Genomic DNA, 27,590 nt, shown 5'->3' with positions numbered 1-27,590 from the left:
AACAGATTTTTTTAAAAGAACAAAAAAATCTCAATTTAAACAATCAGATTTTATTTTTATTTTTTAAAAATCATTGATTTTTATCTACCCTGGCAGGCAGCAGACTCAGGATGTGGTATTTGTTTATTTTTTAAAACTGAACTTTGTGCAGAAGATATCTGATCTCAGAAGACGTAATACAATCATTTAAAACATGTGAAATGAAGAAAACTAATTGATCTTGTAACCGCAGCCTGCCCTCAATGGATACTGTAGCTGCTACCATGAATCTGTTTCAGTGCAGAATGAATATTAACTCAAAGTGTAAATGTAGAGCTAATTTAATTTGCCATCTAACGTGCTTTGATTCCACTACCTACTCTAATAGTTACATGCCACATTTTGTATAATTAAATATTAAAGCTATGTAAAAAACAATTTATTTTACATCAATCTTCGGAAAAAATTCCTGTTAAGATGATTGCTAAGTTTTAAATACACCATACATACTCTACATGCGATTTTTAAAATACCTATAAAAATAAGTGTGTACACACTCTTTTCATTTTACGTTCTTACCAGGAAGATGTGATTAAAGAATACTAGAGTGGGGTAAATAAATATGTTTACATCTCTTAACCAAAAAATATACCAAATTTGTTTTACTTCCAAATTAAATTTCTAGTAAAACTATTGGAGATTATGTATCGTAGGACCAACAAAGCTAACAAAAGAAAAATATATTTACCCCGTAGAACGCCTTCTGCAGTAGCAGCAGTAACAGCAACAGACAGCAATGGACAGCAGGATGAGTCCTGCTATTACAGCTATGGCAATGATGAAGGCCTCAAAGTTCACTGTTAAATAAAAATAAAATAAATAAATAAAATTAAACAACTTTTAAGACTTGAGCAGTGGTCATTTGAATTTGTTTTCTCCCCGCTTCATCTGATGAACATTTTGTTCATTCTCAGTTTCATCTTTGGTTTCTTTATGCAGTACTCTTAAAGGAGTTTTAGTAGAATAGCTGCTAAAGCAACACCTTGTACAGTTTCACATAAGAACTCTGCCGCTGTCACTCACAGAAAAAAATATTTACCAGACTAATGAGATCAGGCTGCTTTTTAAACCCTTTGTTAGCTGTCCATTCTACTTTTAAACTGTCCATTCTACTCTTGTATATAAAAACACATCTTCATCTCAGATTTTGACATGGCAATGGACATTCTCTCCCAATTTTTCTTCATGCACTATGATTTTCTCAGTTACAGAGCTATAGGGTGTTTATGCATAACTGGGCAATTTACAACCAGTATACAGATGTCCCAGACATTTTCAGAGCATAGATTTTTTTTTATTAAGCTATGAACCATTAGGGTACGTCTACACTACCTGCCGGATCGGCGGGTAGTGATCGATCTATCGGGGATCGATTTATCGCATCTGGTGTAGACGCGATAAATCGATCCCTGATCGCTCTGCCGTCGACTCCAGAACTTCACCACAGCGAGAGGCGGAAGCGGAGTCGACGGGGGAGCGGCGGCAGTCGATGCAAGGACGCGAAGTAAGTGATTCTAAGTAGAGCTAAGATACATCGACTCCAGCTAGGCTATTCTCATAGCTGAAGTTGCGTATCTTAGATCAGTCCCTCTCCCCTAGTGTAGACCAGGCCTTAGAGTCAACAACATGCATGGTTAAATCCTGGCCTCATCCATCTGTTTTGAGTTTTGGCCAGGGAAGAGGTCATTAGAAGCTTTGATGAAAGCTGCTTCAATGGAATGCAAAAGACAAAAAATGGATTGGAGAGGATTAGGAATGGAATTGGAGGAGAGGAACTCTAGACAGTAGTTGTGGACTGTGCATTCAATGATCTTAGAGATGAAAGGGAGAACAGGTGTTAGAGAGGCAAGGATTTTTTTTTTTTTTTATTTAAACTCTCCCAGATCTCATCCCTTATTTTATCCCCTTTCCTCACCACAACTGCTTGCTGCAACAGATCTCAAATGCATCTCACAGATGTGTTCACTCTATTCCTTCACATCAAAGGCCAGAAGTTTACAATGATGGATTTGTTATTAGGGCATTAAATGACAAGGTTCTGTAACATCATTATGTAGAACCATGAAAATTTTTTCAAGACACTGCATTCTCAAATGTATTCCTTAGTTTGACATTCCACTGCAAGATTTAATCTGTGTTGTGGCACCTGTGAAAGGGATCTTAAAAAGGCAAGACTCCTGCTACAGAAAGTAGAGATTTTTAGTAACATAGGAATTTCCATATTGAATCAGACATTGTCACACCTTGTCTAATCCAGCACCAACAGTGGCCAGCACCAGATGCTTCAGAGGAAGGTTTAAGACCCCTGCAGTGGTAGATGTGGGGTAATATGCCCCCCATTAGATCTTATTCTGGTCTCTAACAATTAGAGATTTGCTTGCCCTGAAGCATGAGATTCAATAGCCTGTCAAAAAAATTTATAACTAATGACAACTCTGGATATACATATAAACATTCAATCCTTTCTGAATTTGCTAAATTCTTAGCCTCAGTGACTTTCTGTGGCAATGAGTTCCACAGTCTAATTACAAGTTGTGTGTAAATTATTTCCTTTTGTCGGTTTTGAATTTCTCATCTTCAATTTCATTAAATATCCTCTTTTTGAATTACGGCCAGGAGAAGTAAAGTTCCTGATCTCCCTACTTTATGCCATTCATAAAGCAAGGAAAGTGATCAGGAACTGTCAGCATGGATTCACCAAGGGCAAGTCATGCCTGACTAACCTAATTGCCTTCTATGATAAGATAACTGGCTCTGTGGATGAGGGGAAAGCAGTGGACGTGTTATTCCTTGACTTTAGCAAAGCCTTTGATACGGTCTCCCACAGTATTCTTGCCAGCAAGTTAAAGAAGTATGGGCTGGATGAATGGACTATAACGGGCGGGCAAACTTTTTGGCCTGAGGGCTGCATCGGGTTTTGGAAATTGTATCAGGGCCAGTTAGGGGAGGGGGCCGTGGCCTGGCCCCCACCCATCTGCCCCCCCCTTCCAGGATCCCTACCCCATCCAACCGCCCCTTCTCCCTGTCCCCTGACCGCCTCCGGAGCCCCTGCCCCTGACTGCCAGCTGCCCCATCCAACCCCTCCTCTCATTCCTGACTGCCACCCTGGGACCTCTGCCCCCATTCAACCCCACTGTTCCCTGCCCTCTGACTACCCCGACCCCTATCCACACCCCCGGCCCCGACCACCACTCCGAACTCCTCTGCCCTCTATACAAGCCCACCACTCCCTGCCCCTTTACCGCGTTGCCTGGAGCGCTGGTGGCACTACAGCCATGCCACCTGGCTGCAGTCAGCCAGGCCGTCGCCACGGCTCAGCACAGAGCACCAGGTCAGGCCGGGCTCTGCAGCTGCACTGCCCCAGAAACTCGCAGCCCCGCCGCCCAGAGCACTGCGCCCGCAGCAGAGTGGGGAAGGGGCCGGGGATAGCTTCCCGGGCCAGGAGCTCAGGGGCTGGGCAGGAGGGTCCCGCAGGCTGGATGTGGCCCGTGGGCCGTAGTTTGCCCACCTCTGGACCTTAAGGCGGATAGAAAGCTGGCTAGATCATCAGGCTCAATGGGTAGTGATCAATGGCTCCATGTCTAGTTGACAGCCGGTTTCAAATGGAGTGCCACAAGGGTCGGTTTTGTTCAGTATCTTCATTAATGATCTAGAGGATGGCGTGGATTGCACCCTCAGCAAGTTTGCAGATGACACTAAACTGGGAGGAGTGGTAGACACGCTGGAGGGTAGGGATAGGATACAGAGGGACCTAGACAAATTAGAGGATTGGGCCAAAAGAAATCTGATGAGGTTCAATAAGGACAAATGCAGAGTCCTGCATGTAGGATGGAAGAATCCCATGCACTGCTACAGACTAGGGACTGAGTGGCTAGGCAGCAGTTCTGCAGAAAAAGACCAGGGGTTACAGTGGACAAGAAGCTGGATATGATTCAAGAGTGTGCCCTTGTTACCAAGAAGGCTAACGGCATTTTGGGCTGTATAAGTCGGAGCATTGCCAGCAGATTGAGGGACGTGATCATTCCCATCTATTCAGAATTGGTGAGGCCTCATCCAGAGTACTGTGTCCAGTTTTGGGCCCCATACTACAAGAAGGATGTGGAAAAATTGGAGAGCCCAGCGGAGGGCAACAAAAATGATTAGGGGCTGGAGCACATGACTTATGAGGAGAGGATGAGCGAACTGGGAATATTTAGTCTGCAGAAGAGAAGAATGAGGGGGGGAATTTGATCACTGCTTTCAACTACCTGAAAGGGGATTCCACAGAGGATGGATCTAGACTGTTCTCAGTGGTACCAGATGATAGAACAAGGAGTAATGGTCTCAAGTTGCAGTGGGGAAGGTTTAGGTTGGATATCAGGAAAAACTTTTTCACTAGGAGAGTGGTGAAACACTGGAATGAGTTACTAGGCAGGTGGTGGAATCTCCTTTCTTAGAGGTTAAGGTCAGGCTTGACAAAGCCCTTGATGGGATGATTTAGTTGGGGAATTAAGTCCCGATTTGAGCAGGGGGTTGGACTAGATGGCCTCCTGAGGTCTCTTCCAACCCTGATATTCTATGATTCTATAAGATGAGTGTAAAAGGAACATCAATTGAATTTATACTTATTTTGCTGTGTGTGTATATATATGTATGTTAATATATATCTTTTGTCTGGTGAAAAAAGTTTCCTTGGAACCTAATCCCCCAATTTGCATTAATTTGTAAGGGGAAATTGGATTTGCTTAAAGTTGGATTTTTCAGGAACATAACTACAATGTTAAGCGAGGAGTTACTGTATATAGTGTATCCTCAGAGGAAAAAAAAAGCACCAACTCTGGTGTGCAGGCTATATTTACCTGTAAAGCAACATGTTTTAATGGCTATCAATCAATGAGAATCAGCCATTCCTTAGGAAAATAACTTAAAAAGTACAAATGCAAAACATAATTAAAATAGGTCAGGGGTGGGCAAACTTTTTGGCCTGAGGGTCACATCGGGGAATAGAAATTGTATGAAGGACCATGAATGCTCACAAAATTGGGGTTGGGATGTGGGAGGGGGTGTGGGATCTGCGATGGGGCTAGGGATGAGGAGTTCGGGGTGCAGGAGGATGCTCTGGGCTGGAATCGAGGGGTTTGGAGAGCAGGAGGGATATCAGGGATGGGGCAGGGGTTGGGGTATGGGGAGAGGCTCAGGGGTGCAGGCTCTGAGCAGCGCTTACCTCAAGTGGCTCCCGGAAACAGTGGCATGTCCCTTCTCTGGCTCCTACGCAGAGGCGCAGCCAGGCAGCTCTGCACGCTGCCCAATCCACAGACACCATCCCTGCAGCTCCCATTAGAGCACATAGGAGCCGGAGCGGGGCCATGCTGCGGCTTCCAGGAGCCGTGTGGTGCGGTCCCCACAGGGCCGGCTCTGGCTTTTTTGCCGCCCCAGGCAAAAAAGCCTCCCGCTGCCCCCCACCCGGGAGCACGGCAGGGGAGGGCGCCGCGCCCAGCTGCGGCCCCGCTCTCCCTGGCCGGCCGGAGCGCTGGGGGGAAGGTGGCGAGCCCGGCCGCGGCCCCGCTCTCCCTGGCCGGCCGGCATGCCGGGGGGAGGGCGGAGAGGCCGGCCAGAGCGCCAGGGGGAGGGCGGAGAGGCCGGCCGGGGCCCCACTCTCCCCGACCGGCCGGAGCGCCCCCCTCCAGGTGCCGCCCCAAGCACATGCTTGGTAGGCTGGTGCCTGGAGCCGGCCCTGAGCCCCCAACCCTGCGCCCCGGCTGGAACACTGGAGCGGAGCCAAACCGCGTGGTGCCGTCCCAGACCCAGCACCCCGGACGGAGTGGGGCTGCGCTGCGTTGTGCGGCTCGCGGGCCAGCTTAACGGCTGTAGTTTGCCCACCCCGTCTTAAATCAAGATTTCCTGCTTGCTGATTTAAAGCATGATTAAAATCTGATCTAAAAATCAAGCCACCCCGATGTCTCCTAAAGCACACAAGTGATTCTGGTTGGTCCATTTTGGTTGTGAATTCATGGCAGGGATCATCACTTCCTTTCTATTTGTATAGCACCAAGAACATCCTAACATACAGCTTCTCACAATGACAAGCCATAGGAGTCACAATCCTTACATTATTCAGACACAAAACTAATTTGTGAATTAAAGTTGCTAGACTGCATAATTTGTCAAAACAAACTGTAAAAAGTAAAGAAATAAGCAGTGATGCCATTCCACTCATCAGCTCCTCCCCCCTCCCCATTTTTGTTTTTAACCTCAGCTGCATCTCTTCAGCACCCACCGCCCACACACCTCCATCCTCAGCCTGAGCCACTCTCATATGCTCTTGAACTTTCCATCTGCATTTATTCCAGTGGAGGTACTGGTATAGTACCAGTTCTCTGCTGCCATCATAGTTGTCTGTGCATGCTGAGGAGGCAGCCAAGAGAGCAGCAACATGCTTCTACCATGCTGACTCCCTTCACCCAAGGTGAAGAAGGGCGCACACACATCATCCTACCTCCTGTAGAGTTGGAAGAACAACCCCTCTGAGTGTCAAGGTGCTGATGTGCTTACTAAGGCAGATTGCCCCTACTCTGTACCTGAAAAGGCTGCTCCTGAGGATCTCAGGCTGTGTACATTTGTGAATCCCACCTAAGATGATGCTCCTTGGGTGGAACATATTCTAAATCATAAATAGTACATGGTAGTCAACTTAATTCTGGAATAAAAATCAATATTAGCTTACTATAGTCTGAATTACAAGTAATTATATCTGTTTATTAAAATTACTATTAGTACCTACTCCAGCAAACACCCCATCGAGCACTGTAGAGTGGACACAGTGAAGATGATGGAAGAATACTTCTCACAGGATAGTCCATACACGTGTTGTTTGTATTACACCAAAGGCACTGCACAGGAGAGAAACGAAGACATATTACAACTACTGACCATCAGACAGCTATTTACAAACAAGGGCCCCAATACTACAGTCCATAGACAGAATTTCAAATTAAGTGAGTATAAATGCTGTGTCCTGTGATCTTGAAGAATGAAGCCCTATATGAATTATGGAAGCCCTGGTTGCAGTTCTATAGTTAGGGCTAAACTGAATTCATACTTAGAAAAAACTTTCAAATAATGGTGTTAAATATGAAAAAAAGTATATCCTCCCCATAATTGTAGCACTTACTCTTCAAGTACTGAATGATCTAATATTTAAGTAATTTGTCAATTTGAGTCAGAGTCGTAGAATTCAAGGCCAGAACAGATCACTAGAGCATCTAGTCTGACCTGCTGCAAATCACAGGCTAACACCACTACTCACACACTAAACCCAACAACAGAAAATGAGATCAAAGTAAATGAGACCCACAAGAGACTAGACTGGGGAGACTCATTCTTCCTAAAAGTGGTGGTGGGGAGCTGGGGGGGGGTGCTGTATGAGGCCTTGCCCCATAGCCAAGCCAGAGCCAGGCTGGGGAGCCGGGCCACTCCAGCTGGCTGGAGGGGGGCGCCTGAGAGCAGCCCCTGTCCTGTGTCTCTGCCCCCTTGGTCTCCCACCCAGGGCAAGTAGAGGGACCACAGTGCCCTACAGCTGCCCGCATGATACTTATCCCAACCTGCTCCGGCTTCCAACCTAGCTGGGGGCCAGGGCCTCAGGGGCCAAAGAGCCATAGCCGGGCTATGGTAAGAGCCATCTGGCAACAGTCCCCGGTCAAAGCATCCCTTCCACGCAGAGGTGCGCGTTTCCTATCGGGAGCGTGTGAGCCATTTACAGCCACTAGTGTGACCAAGGACAGCTACCGGTGAGCCTGGTGCCCGTCACAGTGGGCAGGGTTGGGGCAGTACAGCCATGCCAGAAGAGCTGCCCAGGCTAGGTGCTGGCTTGTGCGAGTGGCAGCCTGACATACTGCTGCTTTTGTCACTGAGATTCCTGGCCCAGTCGCTGGCTATGGCCCTGCTTGTCTTGCTCGTTGTCGCTGGAGCCCTGCTACTCAGCGGACATCCGCTTTATATCTGCAGACATCCACAGACAGAAATTTTGTATTCGCACAGGGTTCTACCCACAGTATTCCTGGCAACTTTTTCACTGCCACCCTGCACAATGGGTTCTTCTTTTCAATTCTCTAGATCTCTTTCCAATGGCACTAAATACTTCCCAAGTACACAAATTCTCTTATGATTCAGCTTCTCTCCTGAAACTTTATTCAAGAGCTCTTCTTCTACCTTCCCTACATGCACAACTTCAGTTTTTATTAACACCTTCAAACACAGATGCCCATTCTGATACCTTATTTACCAATTACTCTTTGCTGTCAGACAAAAGGGCCAGATCGTCAGCATGTGTTAGTTTTCTGTCTCCCCACGGGCTTTGTTCTCCTACTAATTAACTCCTTAACTAGGATGAAGAAAAGTGGACTCACTGACTCAATCCCATCACCTTGAAACTCTCCGAAATTCCATATATTGTTACCACCTGAGCTCTTGACCTTCAAGACAGCTCCATTATCTCTACTTCCTTAAGTCCCTCTCCCTTCAATATTCCAAAAACCAGCTTCTGCAGAACCAACTCATATGCTTTCTCAAGATCATTAGATACTGAATAGCAGTTATGCCCTCCATTTATCATTCTTTCAAATGTCTCACTGCAAATATTATTGGGTCTATAGTACTCCTTTCCTTTCTTAAAGCGATGTTGCACCTCTCCTATATATTCCTGCTATTATTTTTTAATTACAAATACCATTAAGCTCTAATCATAATTGTATGGTTATTGAATAGTGTTGCTACGGGGCACAGTTAAGATCGTTTGGGTGCCTTAACTGTGCATTTCAATACCTTAATGTGTTTAGATTTTTTTTAAATTTTACCTCAATTCTGAATTTTGTGGAATTGCTGTAATTCCAACATGGCTATAAAGTTTTTTCCTCTTAAAGTACTGATTTGTCCTCCGCCTTAATTCTACTTTAATTTTTATCTGAGAATATAATATTGACACTAATTCAGAATTCCTTCACCACACAAATGAATCAATGAAGAAATGTAGAATGGAGTTTTACTAGGAGCCCTTTCCAGATCACGTTTTAATAGGACCTACTCACTGCAGGAAGAGATTTCATCTAGAAACTATTAGTGATCCACTTGTACCACCAAGAAAATAGCTCTTAGAACCATGATCTATTTTGCAGAGTATGCTGTTTTGTTTCTCTTTACAGGAGTCATGTTAGAAAGCCACATGCAGAAGATAAAGTTCTGACATCAATGAGATAATCATTCTCTTGCAGGTGGGGGAAGAGCAATTCATTACTTGTAGCTTGTGGTGCATGTTGCTTTGGTTCAAATCTTTCTGAAAAGATGGGCACTTCACTTTACTAAGTATCAGAGGGGTAGCTGGACCCTCTGTTGCTTTTCACTTTACTAAGAACATCTAAACAAACAGAATGCTTTAATTTCCCCAAAATGAATATCTTTATAGGATCAATTTTATACAAAGATGTTAGATGGTGCTTGTTGGTGTTGGCTGAACTACTTCTTATAATATGCAAGATAAACTTTATGAATATATGAAGAATAGCCAGCCTAATATCTGCTTGACTGATAATTAGAGCCACTGCTAAACTGCTGCTGGCTGCAAGTAATAGTGTGGAAAGGTCAACTTTAGCACTTTCTGGAGACTGCCTATGTAACTGATAATGCATGCAGCCTCAAGGGCAGAAGATTTGGTACGAGATAGAATTTTCTTATTTTACCCTGCGATCTTTAGCAGATTTATTCTTGATATCAAAACAGGAAGTGCCTTACTACAGCTATTTTTTTTTTTAAAAGAAAGCTACAAGACAAGCAAATTTTACTAGTATTATGAAACACTTGTCTAACTTAGATTCTCAAATTCATGACAGTCTACAATTGAAAATATTTTGCTGTCTATTTAGGCAGAGATTATCATCATAGTTTGCACTGTATTTTGATATTATAGGACTCAAGTTTACATTGGAATCTGTTAGTACAGACTCTGGATCTTACATGATGTCTAAGTGAGCTTGTGGCATGAGGCAGTACTCATTATCAGGATAATATCTTATTAGACTCCTGACAGAATCCCCGGGTGCAGAATTTATATTTCCCACATATTTCTGTGCTCTCCACACAGAAAAATTCAAAAGAAATCAGGGGAGTGGGGGAAGAGAGAGAGAGAGAGAAGACACACCTCTTCCCAGGCAGCACGTCTATTCCAGCGAGCCCGAAGCAGCCTCAGAGATATAAATCACTGCAGGAGGAGGGGAGCTGGGCCTGCATGCCTGCTGGGGTGGGGGGGTGGGAGAGAAAGACCATCGCTGTCCCTCTCGCTTGTTACTGCGGGGGGAGGGGGGGCGGCGGCGGCGCTGTAGGTCTTTTTAATTATGCAGGAAGAAGGCTCTTTCCCAAGGCAGAAATGTGTAGTGATATTGTTAATGTTCCTATTGTTAGTTAACTGTTCCCGTTCTCAATCAATTCCCCAAGGAGCATAAAACCTATATAAGTTTTAAGGCCCCTACATTGCCAGAGTGATGTAAAGCCTTATAAATGACAGTAGGTGAATCAGCTAGGAAGATCTATGTGTTTTTGCACTTTTTTCCTGTGTCAAAGTGGCACAATGGGGTTAGATTACAGCTCAGGATTTATTTTACTTACCCATTAAAAAAAGAGACTTTGAGGGCAAATAAAACATTTACCAAGCAGTCAATAAAAGGTCAGAACAATCGGAAGCAAACACTTCCCAACACAAACACAGCCAGGTCCAGGACAATGATTAGCAAAACTGTATAACTTTCATGTGTGAAAGTCTGAGCAATTTGAAATGACATTCCAGTTTGGGTATTTTTGGCGCTGTCTGGCATTCTGTAATGTAATTTAAATGAAAATCCAGGATAATAACTGGAATGTAGGGTATTAATTACCAAGTATTTGTAACTTAAGTTTCGTGTGTTTAGGAAATGCTGAATAGTTATTGTAACTTTTTTCTGTATTGTAGTTTAAATAAATTACCAAAACAACTGAAACTGATATGATTATATTGCATTATTTTGACAAATAAAATATGTAGAATTTTGCAGAATTTTTAATTTTTTGATACAGAATCCCCCCTGGAGTACTATCAAAGTAGAACAATTCTTAGTCTCATGAATGCAACAAAATGCTGCTTCCGCGATCTTCTATAATTAGCGTTACAGCATGCATGGGACGAATCTCTGTCACTCATAAGTCACTGCCGTTTTAAAAAGCTGCGTGTAATTTATTAGTGTCAATTTGCTTTATTTTTAGTTTTTTCTATTTTTGATAGTATGTCTGAAATTGATTTTAGTAATAAACTTTAAGGACTAATTCTGGCCAAAACAAGGTATGAGGGGAATGGTAAAGAGCCAATTAAAAAAAAATCCAATTTTCTCAAATGTCTAGAAAAAAAATTAGGCTTTTTTAAAAACAGAGAAAGAGGCAATATATACACAACCAGGCGAAAGATTTTAATATGCAATGTTAAGTAGTCTTGTTTGTATTACGTCTCTTGTTTTGGAGCTTCTTGTTCCAGTCACCATCAAGGCACCATGCATGCGTACAAACAGGAAGAACAGAAGCCTCTTTTTGACTGTATTCAATGCCAGACATCCTACAGATGGTCTGTCAAGAGGTACAGTGTTCAGCAGATAACATAACTGGTAATGTTATAACGACAACAAAAAGAATGCCATTAAGCTCTCTTTTCAGAAGTCAATACAGAATGTTCAGTTACAAGATTTAAGGGCTCAGGCCATAATTTTTCAGATGTGGTACCTAAAATAAGGCATCTGAAGTCTACATTAGGCACCTAAATAAAAGTGGCCTGATTTCTAAAATGCAGAGTACTCACAATGGAAGCTGCAACTGTTCCAGAACCTCCGAAGAGGAGACCACTTTTATTTAGGTGCCAGAAGTTTGAACATTCTGACCTATATAGTAGGGATGGTAAAAAACTAAACCAAGCACTAAGTCAAGCTATATTAGGTCGACTCACACCCACCGCAGTAATTATTGGATGCACATCCACACTACACTCCTTGGATCGGTGGTGAGCATACTCACCAGGAGCACTTCCCCCGACCTAAGAGGGGCAGTGTGGGGAGCTGAGAGCCTGGTCTCTCAGCTCCCTGCCAAGAGCCTGGCTGCTCCACAGGCTCCGGGCGGGCTGGGCTCCTCCCTCACCACGCTCCTCATTCCCTGCCAGCAGAAGCCACTCTGGGCTTCTCGCCCCAGGAGAGCGGGGTCCAGCTGCCTTGGCTTCTTGGCGCGCCCCTAACCTGCTCCCTGCCAGGCTACTGGCTGGGTGTGGGGGTCCCTGCCACCAGGCTTCTCACCCCAGCTCCAAGCCAGGAGCAGGGTCCAGCCACCCAGCTCTCCAGGGAAGCAGAGGGCAGCTGCCAGGCATTGTCAATTTCACAGCTCCTGTTGTGAAACTGACAAGACAGCCAATGTACCAGATGACCACACAGACACTGCATCACCCTAACAGCACCAACATAAGCCTTATACCTCTTGTGAAGGTGGAGTTATTATGTCAGTGTAGTAGGGCACTTACATTGGTGGGAGGAAGGCTGTAATGTAGACACTGATAATTACTGTGTAGTGAAGCCCAGCCCTAAGATTTAGTAGAAATTTTTATCGTCTATTCCCCAAATGCTTATTTTCATTTTCTGCTGTCATCTATTTTACTACCAAAATGAGCAGGTGGGTATTTTTCTACTTCAACAATTAAAAAAAAATCATTTCCAGTGATCTAATGCCTTTACATTACATACATAGATGCTAATGGTTTAGTTCTTCCTGCCTTTTATATTATTTTTATGTGAATCGGCTCAGTCAAGTCTAACCTCATCTCTCCAAGGTCAGCCCTGATGATATTAAGGCAGTCTCACTGCATCATCCATCATTCTGTCATCAAAGGAAGTATATACACTGTCAATAGTTTGATAGATTTTGAAGATAACATATCTACATTTCTCTTGGTATCTTCAGCACACCCCTGTGGATTTATTTTCTTCTCAGTGCACCTGAGTAGTTCTCACTTGTGTTAATGGAAAGTGCGTATGGGGGTGTGTGTGTGTAATACACCTATTAACATGCCAACATTTTAGTACTTACAAGTAGCATCTATTCAAAGAGAAAATGCTAAAAAAGCTTCCTATACATAGCCAAGTCAGTGATAAGTGAATTCATCAATAGTTACAAGCTCATCCAGATGACTCACATTTACCTTCTCCTGTCTTCTACTTCAAAGATGATGAGCACCCTTCTTTATTGCTTTGCTAGTCTCATGTTGAGCTAGTGGAGGGCTAACAGCACACACAGTGAGCAACTATCCCAGTACAGAGAGAATCAGCATATTTCATCTTATTGTTTTAAAATCTGCTGTCACAAGGCTAATCGGTACTAAATGAAATGACCCATTACAACAAAGTAACATATGTGGGAGAACAAAACTATTTTTTTCTTAGTGAAAAAATGTTTTACAATAATTTCTACTTTTTCATTAGCTGGATGAACAAGTAATGCTTTACATGATGCTGGCAAATCAAATCAAGTGCCAACTCTGGACAAAGCTCAAAGCTTTAGCTAAGAACTGACACTCATAGCTGGCAATCAAACCAGCTCACCTATATGTTAGTATTGTTCAAAATAAGTATTAGTCTTATAATAATAATTAGTGTTTAGGCTCTATAAAATGCTTGTAAGTTACTGCATGCAGTAATCTCACTTGCAATGTCTGTTTTCCCTGTTATAAGGAAATATGTTAACTTTGCTTTATAACTTTGAAAACGTTTGCTCTGGGCTTGTGAACCCAGGCATGGGAATCATTCCCCCACCCATTCAGGAAACTTATCCAGATTAAACAGGCCATTAAGGAACGTTGCAACACAAAGAATAGGTGAATGGCCTTATTGAATCTTGGAAATGCAACTTGCAAGGGAGCTCATTTCCTATACTGGAAGACTAAATGTAAAAGATAAAAGAGGGTCACAAGAGAATTTTCATGTCTTTGCTGTTTGCATTCTCACAGGGCCAGAGACTCTAAACTGAACCAAGAGATCCTCCAGGGTTATCCCTGGATTTGCGGAAACACATTGTGAATTGACAGATCACTACAACTCTCACTTTTAGGATTCAGATTGCAACTCATTTGTGTATACAGTAACTCCTCACTTAATGTCCTCCCGCTTAACGTTGTTTTGAAGTTACGTCGCTGCTCTATTAGGGAAACATACTGGTTTTTACAAGGGAGCATTGCACAGGTTCCTCTTCTCTACCTCCTCCCCCACCCTTCCAGTGTTTTCCCCGCCTCCGCTTAGGAATTTCTGGAAGGGAGCGAGCGGGGAAACTACCCCTCCCCCTGTCCAAGCAGGCAGGGCCACCCAGAATGCAGGGGCTTTAGGGGCTGCAGGGCCCTGGGCTAAGGGGGCCCCGGCCTGCAGCCCTAAAGCCCCTTTCGGAATGAGGTCATGTGAGCACGTGCCGGAGGACTCAGGAGGAGCAGGGGAAGCCGCGCAGTCAGCGTCCAGAGAGAAGTGGCGCTTTCCCCTTCAAAGCCGGCTGGAGAGAAGCACCCCACCCTGAGCGCCCTCCCACACCCTAACTCCCTCCCAGACCCCGCACCCTCAGCCCTGAGCCCCAGGGGTAAGCCAGGGGCACCTCCTCACCACAGTACAGTTCAGTACTGTACAGTATATAATGCCTTTTGTCTGCCCCCAAAAAATTTCCTTGGAATCTAACCTCCCGCATTTACATTAAATCGTATGGGAAAATTGGATTCGTTTAACATCGTTTCACTTAAAGTTGCATTTTTCAGGAACATAACTACAACATTAAGTGAGGAGTTACTGTATGTTTGTTTGCTTTAACCTGTAAATAACTTTTTCCTAGTTAATAAATCTTTAGATAGTTTATTACAGGACTGGCTACAGGCAGTGTCTTTGGTGTAAGATCTAGGGTACCAAGTAATCTGGAGTAAATAACTGGTCTCTTGGGACTGGAAGCAACCTGAATATTTTGTGATATATTAAGTGACCACTTATCACTAAGTCCAGCTTGCCTGGGTGGCAAGATAGACTGGAGAGCCTAAGGGGACTGTCTGACTCTACAATAAGACCGATATAGTGATCCAGGAGTTCGCAATTGTTCCTGTGTTGGTAAAAGCTAATTATAAAACATATCACCAGTTTGGGGTGTCTGCACTGCTTTTGACAGTCTGCTCCAAGGTAGGCACACAGCCATGAACCACTCCAGACAGCATGACTCTTTCTAATGACTTACACTGTTTTGCTATCTCCTTCCCCACTCTCCTCTGAGTCTGTGAAGCACAGCTAAGGAGTTAGCTGTAGTAAGACATTTCAACATCATCTCATTAAACGTAAGCATCACCAGATTCTCTGACCCCAAAATAGTAAAAAGATGACAAAACTTACTGAAACATTTTTTAGACAGTCTTCACAGGACTTGAAGGAGAAATTAGAGCATGCTAGAAAAAAAGAAAATCAAAGTTATAAACTTTTTTTTAATCAATAGTGTCAAATAATATAACTTTTTAATCACAGCATGTATACACAAAAACGTAATCTCATCTACAAAATACATGCAAAGAAGGAATGGTGAGTTCGCATCTTTATTTTAAATCAAAGCTTTCATTTCCACTAGTATTTTAACAAGTAAAACGACACTGAACACTCAATTTCACCTCCACACTGTTTAGGAAAAAAGTTATGCCCATGCCTGGCTCCAATTTGCAAAAGGAAGATCAGCGAAAGAGGACTGTTCTCTCTAAGATGATTACGAAAGACTTAACCCGTGACCCATGAGTTTTGAGCCTGCCTACATCTTTGCTGAAATTCTAAATCTCTTGCAGTTCAATTTGAAGGAAACTCTGAGCTCTGCAGCTTTGGAAGCAGAAGCCAAGCAATGCCTAATCCAGATTTAGTACCAAATTTTCCTCCTTTCCATAAAAAGTCTCAAGAAAAAGGTTTCAAAAATAAAGCCTCATGACAGGCATGTTCTCATTCTAAGAGGAAAAAACTTTCTGAAGACAGGAGACCAAATTACTTAGCAAAAAGCTCAACAAGAACTGTTAAGGGATGTTTTAAAAGCCACATGCTATAGGAAGAGTTAATCTAGATTTTAGTTAGGTTTTACAATGAAAAAAGTATCTTCAAGCACAGAAAACCCATTGTTGTTCATATTGCCTGAGGATGATTACAGTCATAACTAGTAGCTATTTCTCAGCGGCAGGTAACAGGATGCAACTTGTTTTAATCATTACAGAAAAAGTTTAGAGGTTAATGTTTGTGAAAAGCCATCCTGACAGCCCTGGAGTCTGGTCCTTCATCCACAGCACAGATAGAATAGCTTCTTCTCACCGGCCCAATGAGGTGCCTCAGTCCTGACCTAAATGGACCACGTTTATAGTTCAGTCTACTTGCCCAACCAATCCTTGATTTTCTAGCTACTCTGCCAAAAGGCATTCCAATTGTAATTTTTTGTGTGCGGATACCTATCCACTAGAAACTGGCATGGTAACATATAGCAAGTCATCAGATGGTAATAACTTAGTCAGGTATGTAGTTCTACTTTTACACAGCCATCCATTAGTCATAAATAGATACGAAATTTTTTAAGTCTACAAAAATTGTCAAAAAGCTTACTTAATGTTTTTTTCCAAAACATCTAGAAGATATTTAAACTACTACATTTCATAATCCATTGTCCTGCTGCTTTGACATTAATTCTTAGCATATAACAAATTTGTGATTTACTAGCATATTCAGATTAATACATTAAGTAAATAAATTTAACCCCTCTCTCCCTCGCCCCCCGATTAGTTCACATTGTATCAAGTAGCCAATTCAATGAAGAAACTCAAATTCTAATAGGTTTCAGAGTAGCAGCCGTGTTAGTCTGTATCCGCAAAAAGAACAGGAGTACTTGTGGCACTAACAAATTTAGAGACTAACAAATTTATTAGAGCATAAACTTTCATGGGCTACAGCCCACTTCTTCGGATGGCCAGTACACCAACCTCAAGCAAAAAATAGAAATAAAAATTTAGAAAAATTCATAAAGCCTATAGCAAATATTCCTTAACTCTGTAAATTTAAGTTTTCAGTAATGTTATGCCACATGGGCAAAAAAACACTCACAATGATCAGAGCTAGAAAACAAGTTTCTAAATGAAGTTCAGGAAATTGGTTCATTCAGTGCACTGGTATTGTCAGAAAGGTATGGGAATAGCAGGGATTTTTAAATTTTCTTTTAAATGGATGACCTTCTATAATGGAAGTCATTCAAAGTACAAAGGAAGCAAAACCCCACAAAAACTACATCAAGAAAGTAAATAGGGTGCAGGACCAGTTCAACTCAGTGAACTTTCACAGGCTCTCGAGAAGATTTGGCAGATAACCTAAAACCTTGCATGCTCTTTAAAGGATTGGGGCCTGAATAACAGAACCAATGATTTCTTTAGATTTATAAAAATAAACAGCACAATTATAAAAGCTCTAAATGCCAAATATTAAAAATTCCACAATCAGAATATACTCCTCTTACAAAGTAGCAGTTCACAATTTATAAACACTCCACTTCACCAGATGCCCTATTCTGTACGATCAAAATTACCACAGGAAAAAAATGACGACATTTTAAAATATTTTATTGATTGTTGTTACAACACCTAAGATTACTATAAGTGAAAAATTGGAGAAATATATTTTCTAATTTTCATTTTGTTTTACTCTGTGCACTTTACAGCACAGCTTACAGCAGTTTTCACTATTTGCTTTGCAGTCAGGTACAGCTTTCCCTTCCCTGTTTGTGTTGGTCTTTCAAACAGCAACATGGGAGAGAGAACAAAACATTTTTAAATATAGGAAAATGCAATCAAAACCAAATATTGGTAGGCAGATTCAGAAGCCAGTCTAGTACTTGGAAGCTACTTTCAAGTCTTTTTAACACAACTGGATTTCAAGTCGACAATGTATCCAAAAAATTTCAAGATTCGAAGGCTTTATCTTTACTAGGAAAAAGAGGTATATTTTTAACACCCATTAAAAATCAAAACTTGCCTTTTCTACACAGTTTTTGTATTGGGTTGGCTATTTCAGGTAGGGTTGTGATTTTTTTTAACCCTAATAGTTATATCAGTACAACCTTGCATGGAAACAGTTGCATCAGTATAAAGGTGCCTGATAAGTAGTGGTAAATAATGAAGACATCAAGTCCTTGATTCAGAATGATCTCGATCGCTTGATAAATTGGGTGCAAGCAAACAATATGCATTTTAATATGGCTAAATGTAGATTTATACATGTACAAAGAATGTAGTCCACACTTACAGAAAGGGGGGCTCTATCCTGGGAAGAAGTGACTGAAAAAGATTCAAAGGTTGTGGTGGATAATCAGCTGAACATGAGCTCCCATTGTGCTGCTGTGGCCAAGTGAGTTAACGTGACCCAGGGATGCATAAACAGGGGACTCTTGAGAGGAGTAGAGAGGATAGTTGGTACAATGTGATCGCTGCTGGAATATTGTGTCTAATTATGGTGCCCACAGTTCAGGAAGGATGTTGATAAATTGGAGAGGGTTCAGAGAAGAACCATGACAATGATGGAGGGATTAGAAAAAATGCCTTGTAGTCAGAGACTCAAAGAACTCACTATTTATTTTAACTAAGAGAAGTGACTTGATTACAATCTATAAGTATCTACACGGGGAACAATTATTTAATACTGTCCTCTTCAATCTAGCAGAGAAACAAATAACAAAGGAAATTGAAACTAGACAAATTCAGCCGCGAAATAATTTTTTAACAGTGTGAGAAATTAACCCTGGGACAATTTACCATGGGTCATGGTGGATTCTCCATCATTGACAATTTTAAAACCAAAACAGGCTGTTTTTCCTAAAAAATATGCCCTAGGAATTATTTTAGAGGAGTTCTACAGCCTGTTATACCAGAGTTGAGACTTGATGAGCACAATGAACCCTTCTGGCCTTGGAATCTATGAATCTCATACAGGATTAAGCTACCATGATATTTAGCATCCTTATACCACTATAACTGCATCCACACTAGTGAGTTCTACCACTTTAACTATACCAACACAGTTAAACCCTTCCAGTTCTATGAGATGATAGAGAGATCTCTCTCTCTCTCTAAAAGTTGACATGAGTTAGGTCAACCTACAGCCACCACAGTAATTGCTGCAGCCGTTTATGTTCACACTACACCCCCTCTGTCAGTGGTGCCAAGTAGCAGACGGGTAGCCATGTTAGTCTGTATCCACAAAAACAATGAGAAGTCCAGTGGCACCTTAAAGACTAACAGATTTATTTGGGCATAAGCGCTCATGGCTAAAAACCCACTTCTTAAGATGCATCTGCACTGATTAGTACGCATCCTAACCAGGAGTGCTTCCACCAATTTAACTGTGGCAGTTACTGACAGATGGAGTCCTCCCACCTCTGGCCCTGTCAGTCCTGCACTGAGCTCACAGCTGGAGATGTCCCCCCACTCCTCCTCCAAGGGGAGGACAGTCCAAGCCAGGGCAGATTGCATCCATATAAATTTCTAGAGCAGAGCTCAGACTGTCAGCCCTGGAGGAGCTCCAGCTGTGAGTTAATTTAGGTCAATTTAATTTTCTAGTGTAGACAAGGTGTGAAGATAATCTGAAACCCTGGCCTGGCAGTTACTGCAGAAAGAGTTAAAGAAAGCCCTAGGACAACCCAGTTCCTGTTTCTCTGTTATGCTTTTGTCAAGTGCCTCACTCTGGGTGAGTCACAGCAGGCCCGTCTTGGGGAAAAACTCTGCCCCTAGGGAGTTTTAGGGCAGGTCTACACATACACTAGAAATGTGCACGAGTGCAATCGAGTCTCCCCTGCCTGTGCAGCGCACCAGGCGGACTGGAGAACGGCCTGCTACTGAGAGCGGGGAAACTCGGCCGGCCCTACGCGCACCAAGGCATGTGGGGTGGAGCAACCTGTGCCCCCCCAGAGCCCAACCGCGCGGCGCCCCCCGGTCCAAACGCCCCCACAGCCCCAGAGCCGGGCCGCCCCCACAGCCCCAGACGCTCGCAGCCCCCAGAGCCTAACTGCGGGGCGCCCCCTGGTATCCCCCACGCCCCTAAAGGCGGGGCGCCCCCCTCCCCCGAGCCCCGCTCCGCGCAGCTCCCTTGCTGTCCCGCCCGTCCTCACCCGGCACAGTCGGGTCTCCGGGGCCCGTTCCCGACCCCGGGCGGATGAGGGTCAGGCCGGGCAGCCAGAGCGCGCAGAGCCGCATAGCGTCCATCGCTGCCGGACCGGGCACTCTGCTGACTACGGGCCCGCGGCCCACACGCCGCCTCCTTTCAGGGCGTGCCGGGAACCGCAGCCCCGCCCGCCGCCTCCCGCGCAGGCGCAATGCCAGCCGCGGAGCCGGGCCATGCCGGGTCCAGCGGCCTCTAGCGGCGGCCCGCGGCTCTGCTGCTTTCGCCACCCGTCAGTTCCCCGGGGGACTGCTAGGCTAGAACCCGGGGCTCGCCTGGCTGATGCCCGCCCGTGCGACCCCGGCTGCTCCAAAACGCATTGCAGGCTGGCCCCCGTGGGACTGTCTGGGAAGCAGCGGAGCTCCACTCTGTCCTCTTTTCCCTGCCCTGTGGTGTGTCTTCCCCTGATGTCATTCCCTCCCCTAGGATGGCTCAGTCTGTCTTGCCATCCTCTTTGCCCTGTAGTCCCCTCTTCTTCTCCTCCTTGCCCTTCATGGTGTGACCTCTCCTGGCCCCCTTGGGCTTCTCTTTGCTTAAACAGTTAGCTGGAGTTACTACACAAGATACTGCACTGGTGCTAACCTAGCTCCAGTGAGAGTGAACACACACTTCAGAACAGCTCTGGACAGGGCCGGCTTTAGGAAGTGCGGGGACCCAATTCGAACATTTTTGGTGGGGCCCCAGCAGGGATAACTAAAAAAAAAAAAAACCATAAAAAAAAGCCTTTCATTTCTTAGCAACCGGTTCCCTATAAAAAGTTCTGATTTAAGGGATGTGCCACAGTATGTGTTCTTTGTACCAATAGGGTTACCATACGTCCATATTTTCCCGGACAGCGATTTAAGAACCAAAAATCTGACATCTCTGGAAAAATACGGATGTATGTTAACCCTACCTAAAATTCTTTTTTAAAAAGATGGGCCTGAACTAGAAATGAGCTCCGTTTCACTTGTGGGTTCCCACCACTCCCTGGGGGTGTGCTAGGATGACCAGATGTCCCGATTTTATAAGGACAGTCCCAATTTTGGGGTCTTTTTCTTATATAGACTCCTATTATCCCGCACCCCGTGTCCCGATTTTTCACATTTGCTGTCTGGTCACCCTAGGGTGTGCACATGTGTGGGTCCCAGCTGCTCCCTGCCCCCCTCATTGAAGCAGGTGTGCAGAGTTACTGCCCTGGGAACTGCAGGGCACCAGTGGACATGGGGCTGGCTGGAGGCAGGGCAGGGGCTGACTGGAGGTAGGGTCTGGCTGCAGGCAGGGCAAGGGGTGCGGGGCTGGCTGGAGACAGGGGTGTGTGGGGTGGGCAGCGGTCTGGCTGGCTTCAGGCAGGGCCACAAGGGGGTACAGCATGGTTTGGCAGGGCTGGAGACAGAGGAGTGCAGGACTGGCTGGCTTCAGGCAGGGGGGTGCGGCAGGCAGGGGGGTTGGCTGGAGACAGGGCAGGGGATTCAGGGCTGGCTGCAGGCAGGGCAGGGGGTGCAGGGCTGGTGTGGGCAGGGCAGGGGGTGCAAGGCTGGTGCGGGCAGGGGTGTGTGGGGGGCTGTCTGGCTTCGGGCAAGACCACAGGGGTGTGTGGCAGGGGTTGGCTGGAGACAGGGCAGGGGGTGCGGGGCTGGTGTGGGCAGGACAGGGGGTGCAGGGATGGTGCGGGCAGGGGGTGCGGCAGGGGCTGGCTGCGGGCAGGGCAGGGGGTGCGGGGCTGGCTGGAGACAGGGCAGGGGGTGCGGGGCTGGCTGCAGGCAGGACAGGGGGTGCAGGGCTGGCTGCAGGCAGGGGTGCAGCAGGGGCTGGCTGCGGGCAGGGAGTACGGGGGCAGGGTAAGTGTACGGTAAGTGCCCCCTCCTCCTCCCTCCCCCACCGGGGTAGCAGCAGCAGCCCGGGGCTCGGGGATATTTAAAGGGCCCGGGGCTCCCCTGCTTCCACCCCCCCGGCCCTGTAAATAGCTGCCGGAGCCCTGGGGAAGCGGCAGGGCTCTGGGGGCTATTTAAAGGACGAGACAGCAGAGGCAGCTGGAGCCCCCCTGCTACCCCAGGGCTCTGGGGGCTATTTAAAGGGCCAGGGGCTCCCCTGCTTCTACCGCCCCGGCCCTTTAAATAGCTGAGGGAGCCCTGGGGAAACGGCGGGACTCCTGCGGCTATTTAAAGGACCAGGGCAGCAGAGGCAGCTGGAACCTTGGCCCTTTAAATAGCCCCTAGAGCCCCCTGCCATCTACTGTCCCAGCCCTTTAAATAGCCACGGGAGCCGTGGGGAAGCGGCTCCCCTGCTGGGAGCCCCAAGCCCTTTAAATTGCCCCCTGGGGAATCCAGGCCACCCTGGTACGGTGCACTGGCTCTTGCCGGTACGCTGTACCAGGGCTTGGGTGCGGGGCCCTCTTAGGGGCGGGGCCCAATTCAGGGAAATCTGTGGAATCGGCCTAAAGCCGGCCCTGGCCCTGGAGTTACACAGAATGACTAGCTTAGCAGAGTGATCACATTAGCTGCTGATTTGTTGTAACTGGAACTATTGCACCCCCACTACATTACTAACTCTAGCATCGGCATCCATTGGTAACCTGTTCCAAAGGTTAATTACCTTCACGGGAGCACCTTATTCCAATCTGAGTTTTTTTAACGTAAACCCCTGTCATTGGATATTGTTGTTCCTTTTCCCCTAGTTAGAACCTCTTAATATCAGACATGTTTTCTTTGTGTACAGTGTGTAACCTGGAGGGTTCTTAGTCTTATTTGACAAGCTAAATAGATATCATATACTACATAATGAGAGTAAATTTAAAAAAATCTTAAGTCTATATTCTTTTTAAAAACGTATTTGAATATCTAAAAATTAGCCGAAATCATTACATGAAAAACTGTTTCTAAGGGTATGTCTACACTATGAAATTAGGATGATTTAATAGAAGTCGATTTTTTAGAAATAGATTTGATACAGTCGATTGTGTGTGTCCCCACAAAGCGCATTAAGTTGGAGGTGTGCGTCCACAGTACCAAGGCTAGCGTAGACTTCCGGAGCGTTGCACTGTGGTAGCTATCCCACAGTTCCCGCAGTCTCCGCGACCCATTGGAATTCTGGATTGAGCTCCCAATGCATGATGGGGCAAAAACATTGTCGCGGGTGGTTCTGGGTACATGTCGTCAGGCCCCCCTCCCTCTGTGAAAGCAATGGCAAAAAATGGTTTCTCGCCTTTTTTCCTGGGTTACCAGTGCAGACAACATACCACAGCGAGCATGGAGCCCGCTCAGCTCACTATCACCGTATGTCTCCTGGGTACTGCTGGCAGACGCGGTACTGCAGTGCTACACAGCAGCATCCCTTTGCCTTGCCTTGCGGATGGCAGACGGTACAATACGACTGCTAGCCATCGTCATCATCGTCCCGTGGGTGCTCCTGGCCGACCTCGGTTAGGTCGGTCAAGGGCACCCGGACAAAAATGGGAATGACTCCAGGTCATTCTCTTATTTAAGTTTCGTCTAATGGAGATTCAATCCTGTCTGGAATATCATGCCAGCTGGAGGCTTCTGCCTCAGGCTGCTCTCCCAGTCGGCAGCACCGCACGGTTGCACCTACCCCAGCCTATGCCTTGCTCCCTTGGCTCATGAAGCCTGGACAGTAGTAAGGAGCAGTTCAACTATAGGCTGAGCAAGTGCAGAATGGTGGTAGAATGTGCCTTTGGATGTTTAAAAGCTCACTGGCGCAGTTTACTGACCTGGTTAGCGAAACCAATATTCCCATCACTATTACTGCTTGCTGTGTGCTCCACAATATCTGTGAGAGTAAGGGGGAGACGTTTATGGCGGGGTGGGAGGTTGAGGCAAATTGCCTGGCCGCTGATTACACGCAGCCAGACACCAGGGTGGTTAAAAGCGCACAGCAGGGCGCGCTGTGCATCAAAGAAGCTTTGAAAACTAGTTTCATGACTGGCCAGGCTACGATGTGAAAGTTCTGTTTGTTTCTCCTTGATGAAAACCTGCCCCCTTGGTTCACTCTACTTCCTTGTAAGCCAACCGCCCTCCCCTCCCCCCTTTGATCTCCACTTGCAGAGGCAACACGAGTGGGGTAGTTGTAGGGGCACTCCCTAGAATGGCATGCAGTTCATCATAGAAGTGGCATGTCTGGGGCTCTGACCTGGAGCAGCCGTTTGTCTCTCTGGTTCTTTGGTAGGCTTCACTGCTGCAGGTCCCTGTTATAACCTGTGTCCTTCATGCCCTTGGAGATTTTTTCAAATATTCCGGCATTTCATCTTTTGGAATGGAGTTCGGATAGCACAGATTCATCTCCCCATACAGCGATCAGATATGGTCCATGCTGGAGCTCTTTTGCGATTCTGGGACTCCATGGTCACCTGTGCTGATCAGCTCGCTATGCTGGCCAAACAGGAAATGAAATTCAAAAGTTCGCTGGGCTTTTCCTGTCTATCTGGCCAGTTCATCTGAGTTGAGAGTGCAGTCCAGAGTGGTCATAATGGAGCATTCTGGGATAGCTCCCGGAGGCCAATACCGTCGAATTGCATCCACCCTACCTCAAATTTGACCCAGCAGGGTCGATTTCAGCGCTAATCCCCTCGTCGGGGAGGAGTACAGAAATTGATTTTAAGAGCCCTTTAAATCGACAAAAATGGCTTCGTCGTGTGGATGGGTGCAGGGTTAAATCGATCTAATGCTGCTAAATTCGACCTAAACTCGTAGTGTAGACCAGGGCTATGGCACTTCAGTTGTGTTGAGGGAATAAATCAAAGTGCTTCCTATATAACTGTATCAACTAAATCAGCTAAGGAAGTCCAGAGGCCTAAATATCTTAATAGAAGGAACCTGTTAAATTGACTAGAGATGTTAATTACCCTTGTAAGTGGCCAAACTTGTAGGAAGGTTCCTTTAGGAAAATAAAATACAAGTAACTTTTCGAAGGTGGGTTAGCAAACACATGTTACAAATCTTTTTGGGAGGGAGAGGCTCATTTGAGTTGCTTGGTTTGCTGGTAGTGGGCAATAGTGAATTGTATTTCTGCATTTCAATTATTTTTGGGTATTTTGCTATATTTTTGAGATAGTGAAAGACATACGTGAGTATCGGAGCTCTTTTAGTAGGTATAGTCATCCAAGCTTCTTGATCTTGAAATAATCTGGCCAATGGAAGGAAATATAGACAGCAGTCTACTTTACTTCACTGTTGTTGGATTTTTTTGCTTTCTATAGTGGAATATTGATTTTTACACAAGCAATGTTTCGTTGGTATAAAGTAGGTTAGCCTTGTGACCTTGTGCACCAGAGTGAGTGTCTAGAGGTTGAGTTTGAAGAGTGAAAAGGGATGTAGAGTAAGAGCAGATCTGCAGCGAATGGAGAGGAAGATGAATTTGACTGCAGTATATGGAAAAAGTAATGGTAGAATGGTAATGAGGGAAAACAAAATATAGTGAAATAGGATTTTTTTTCTTAAGGAGGTGTGTGTGTGTGTGGGGGGGAGGGTATACTAACTATACAAGTTATCTGTTTCTTCACTCCCAGGATTGGAGAGTATCTCTTCGTAGAATCTAGGAATAGAGAAAACCTGCTTAAATGTGATTAATTGCCAATGAGCCCTCTGCACCTGGGACCTAGGAAAGAGTGGGATTTGTGTGTCTTGGGACGAACTTGTGGTATGAAAAGTTTAGGTCATCTTTTGCCATCTTCCCTCTTAGGTAGGCTGGGCAGATTTGGAAGACTGACATTTATACAAGATTTGGCTTGGTTATCCATTGCCCGATTATTTCATGAAAGTTCAGTGAGGTTTAGACTATGGTGACATGTGGTGGTAGTTCTGTTGAGCCTACATACTTGAGCAATACCCAGTAAGGTGGTTAGAATAAGCATTGTAAGCGTAATATTTACCTGGCCTGAAAACTTGATAAACGACCATAGACAAAAGATAGGGTTGCAGTTAGATCTGTATCAAACCCACCTTTCTAAACATAGATAAAGAATCTCATTCTGAAAGCCTGATTTTGTTTTGTCTCAGCTTGCTGAAATTGGGCCTATAGGATAATAGATCATAAGAGAGAAGGACCATCACAGACTGGTCTGACAAAGAAAATGAGAGGAGAAAATGGTCTTAGGCAGGTTAAAACACAACTAGAAAACAAGCAACTTGGAATAATGCAAAATAATGCATCTGGAAGAAAACATTATATGCACTTTCTTTAGGAATGAGAAACCTGATAATAGTGAGAGAGACTGATCAAAGATATTGGATAGCAACATACAATACAGCAGTGAAAGAGGCCCATGTGAAGTGCTTATATTACACAGCAAGGAAACAGTAGTCTCTAGGTTAAACTAGCAGAAGTCAGAAGGGATGTGCAACTTGTGCATTCCAGTAGAGTCACCCTCAGGGTACTCCTTTCTTCTGGTGTGGGTGGGTGGGAGGGAAGGGGCAGGGAGTCCTCATTTTCTCAAGTGACCTCTTCAATTTCTGCCAGTCTGCATCACTCGAACTTCAACCCAATGCCCTGTGAAGGACCAACTAGCTTAAGTGTAAAGCACCACTTTTACTTGAGCTAGAGATTTTTGTGTGTGGACAGAAGTCGAGCTAGGAGTAACACTAAGGCCTTGTCTACACTGCCACTTTACAGCGCTGAAACTTTCCCGCTCAGGGGTGTGAAAAAACACCCCCCTGAGCCATGCAAGTTTAAAGTGGCAACATAGACAGTGCACCAGCGCTGGGAGCTACTCCCCTTGTGAGGGTGGGGTTTTTTAGCTCTCTCTCAGCGCCGGTGCCGCGATCACACAGCCACGTTAAAGCACTGCCATGGCAGTGAAGACATACCCTAATTGGGCTGGAAAGACACATCCTTTGTTGGACTGGAGAAAGGGTCTGAGGGTGCTCCCATTGCAAAAGGCTGGTTTGTGAGGCTGCCTACTTAGCTGTCCCTCTCATCCATTTCTCTGCAGGGAAGCACTCCCAGTTTGCAGGCCATCAGAGTATTGAAGGCAACAGAGATTGGCAGCAGCTGCCTCTAAAGCTTCCCAGCTTTTACCAATCCGAAATCCCAGCTACCCTGGGGGACATGACCAGAAACCAATGATTGTGCTGGGTTTTTTTTTTGGCAAATATGACTCAACTTGGGTGCAACTAAGGACAGGTTCATCAGAACATACAGAATGTTACAAAGTTTTGTCATCAGAGCCAGTTTTGGGGATGTATGGAACTTGTAGCTAATTGGCTCCCACGTTTTAGAAGACAACCCTAAAAATAACATGAGACAGTTGCCTGAGTGCATTAGCTGGCACTCTGACTATTCTTAGGCAGAATTAAAGAGTGAAGA

The 27,590-nt window shown here is 45.1% G+C and overlaps 1 protein-coding gene across 1 annotated transcript in view; it reads right to left on the bottom strand.

Moving 5' to 3' along the window:
• Positions 1-20,452, bottom strand: part of LOC101940139 (pituitary tumor-transforming gene 1 protein-interacting protein-like) — a 50,633-nt gene extending 30,181 nt beyond the window's left edge. The window contains exons 1-4 of the mRNA XM_005282414.4: positions 20,245-20,452; positions 15,471-15,523; positions 6,800-6,908; positions 728-836 (exon numbers count right to left, since the gene is read on the bottom strand). Coding sequence (XP_005282471.2) covers positions 728-836; positions 6,800-6,908; positions 15,471-15,523; positions 20,245-20,338 — 365 coding nt within the window. The 5' untranslated portion in view covers positions 20,339-20,452. The remainder of the gene's footprint in view (positions 1-727; positions 837-6,799; positions 6,909-15,470; positions 15,524-20,244) is intronic.
• Between the last annotated feature and the right edge of the window lie 7,138 nt (positions 20,453-27,590).

The sequence above is a fragment of the Chrysemys picta genome, chromosome 2, assembly GCF_011386835.1.
Source record: "Chrysemys picta bellii isolate R12L10 chromosome 2, ASM1138683v2, whole genome shotgun sequence".
Lineage (NCBI taxonomy): Eukaryota > Metazoa > Chordata > Testudines > Emydidae > Chrysemys > Chrysemys picta.
The sequence above is the reverse complement of the archived record's forward strand: the minus strand, read 5'-3'. Positions and strand labels throughout refer to the sequence as shown.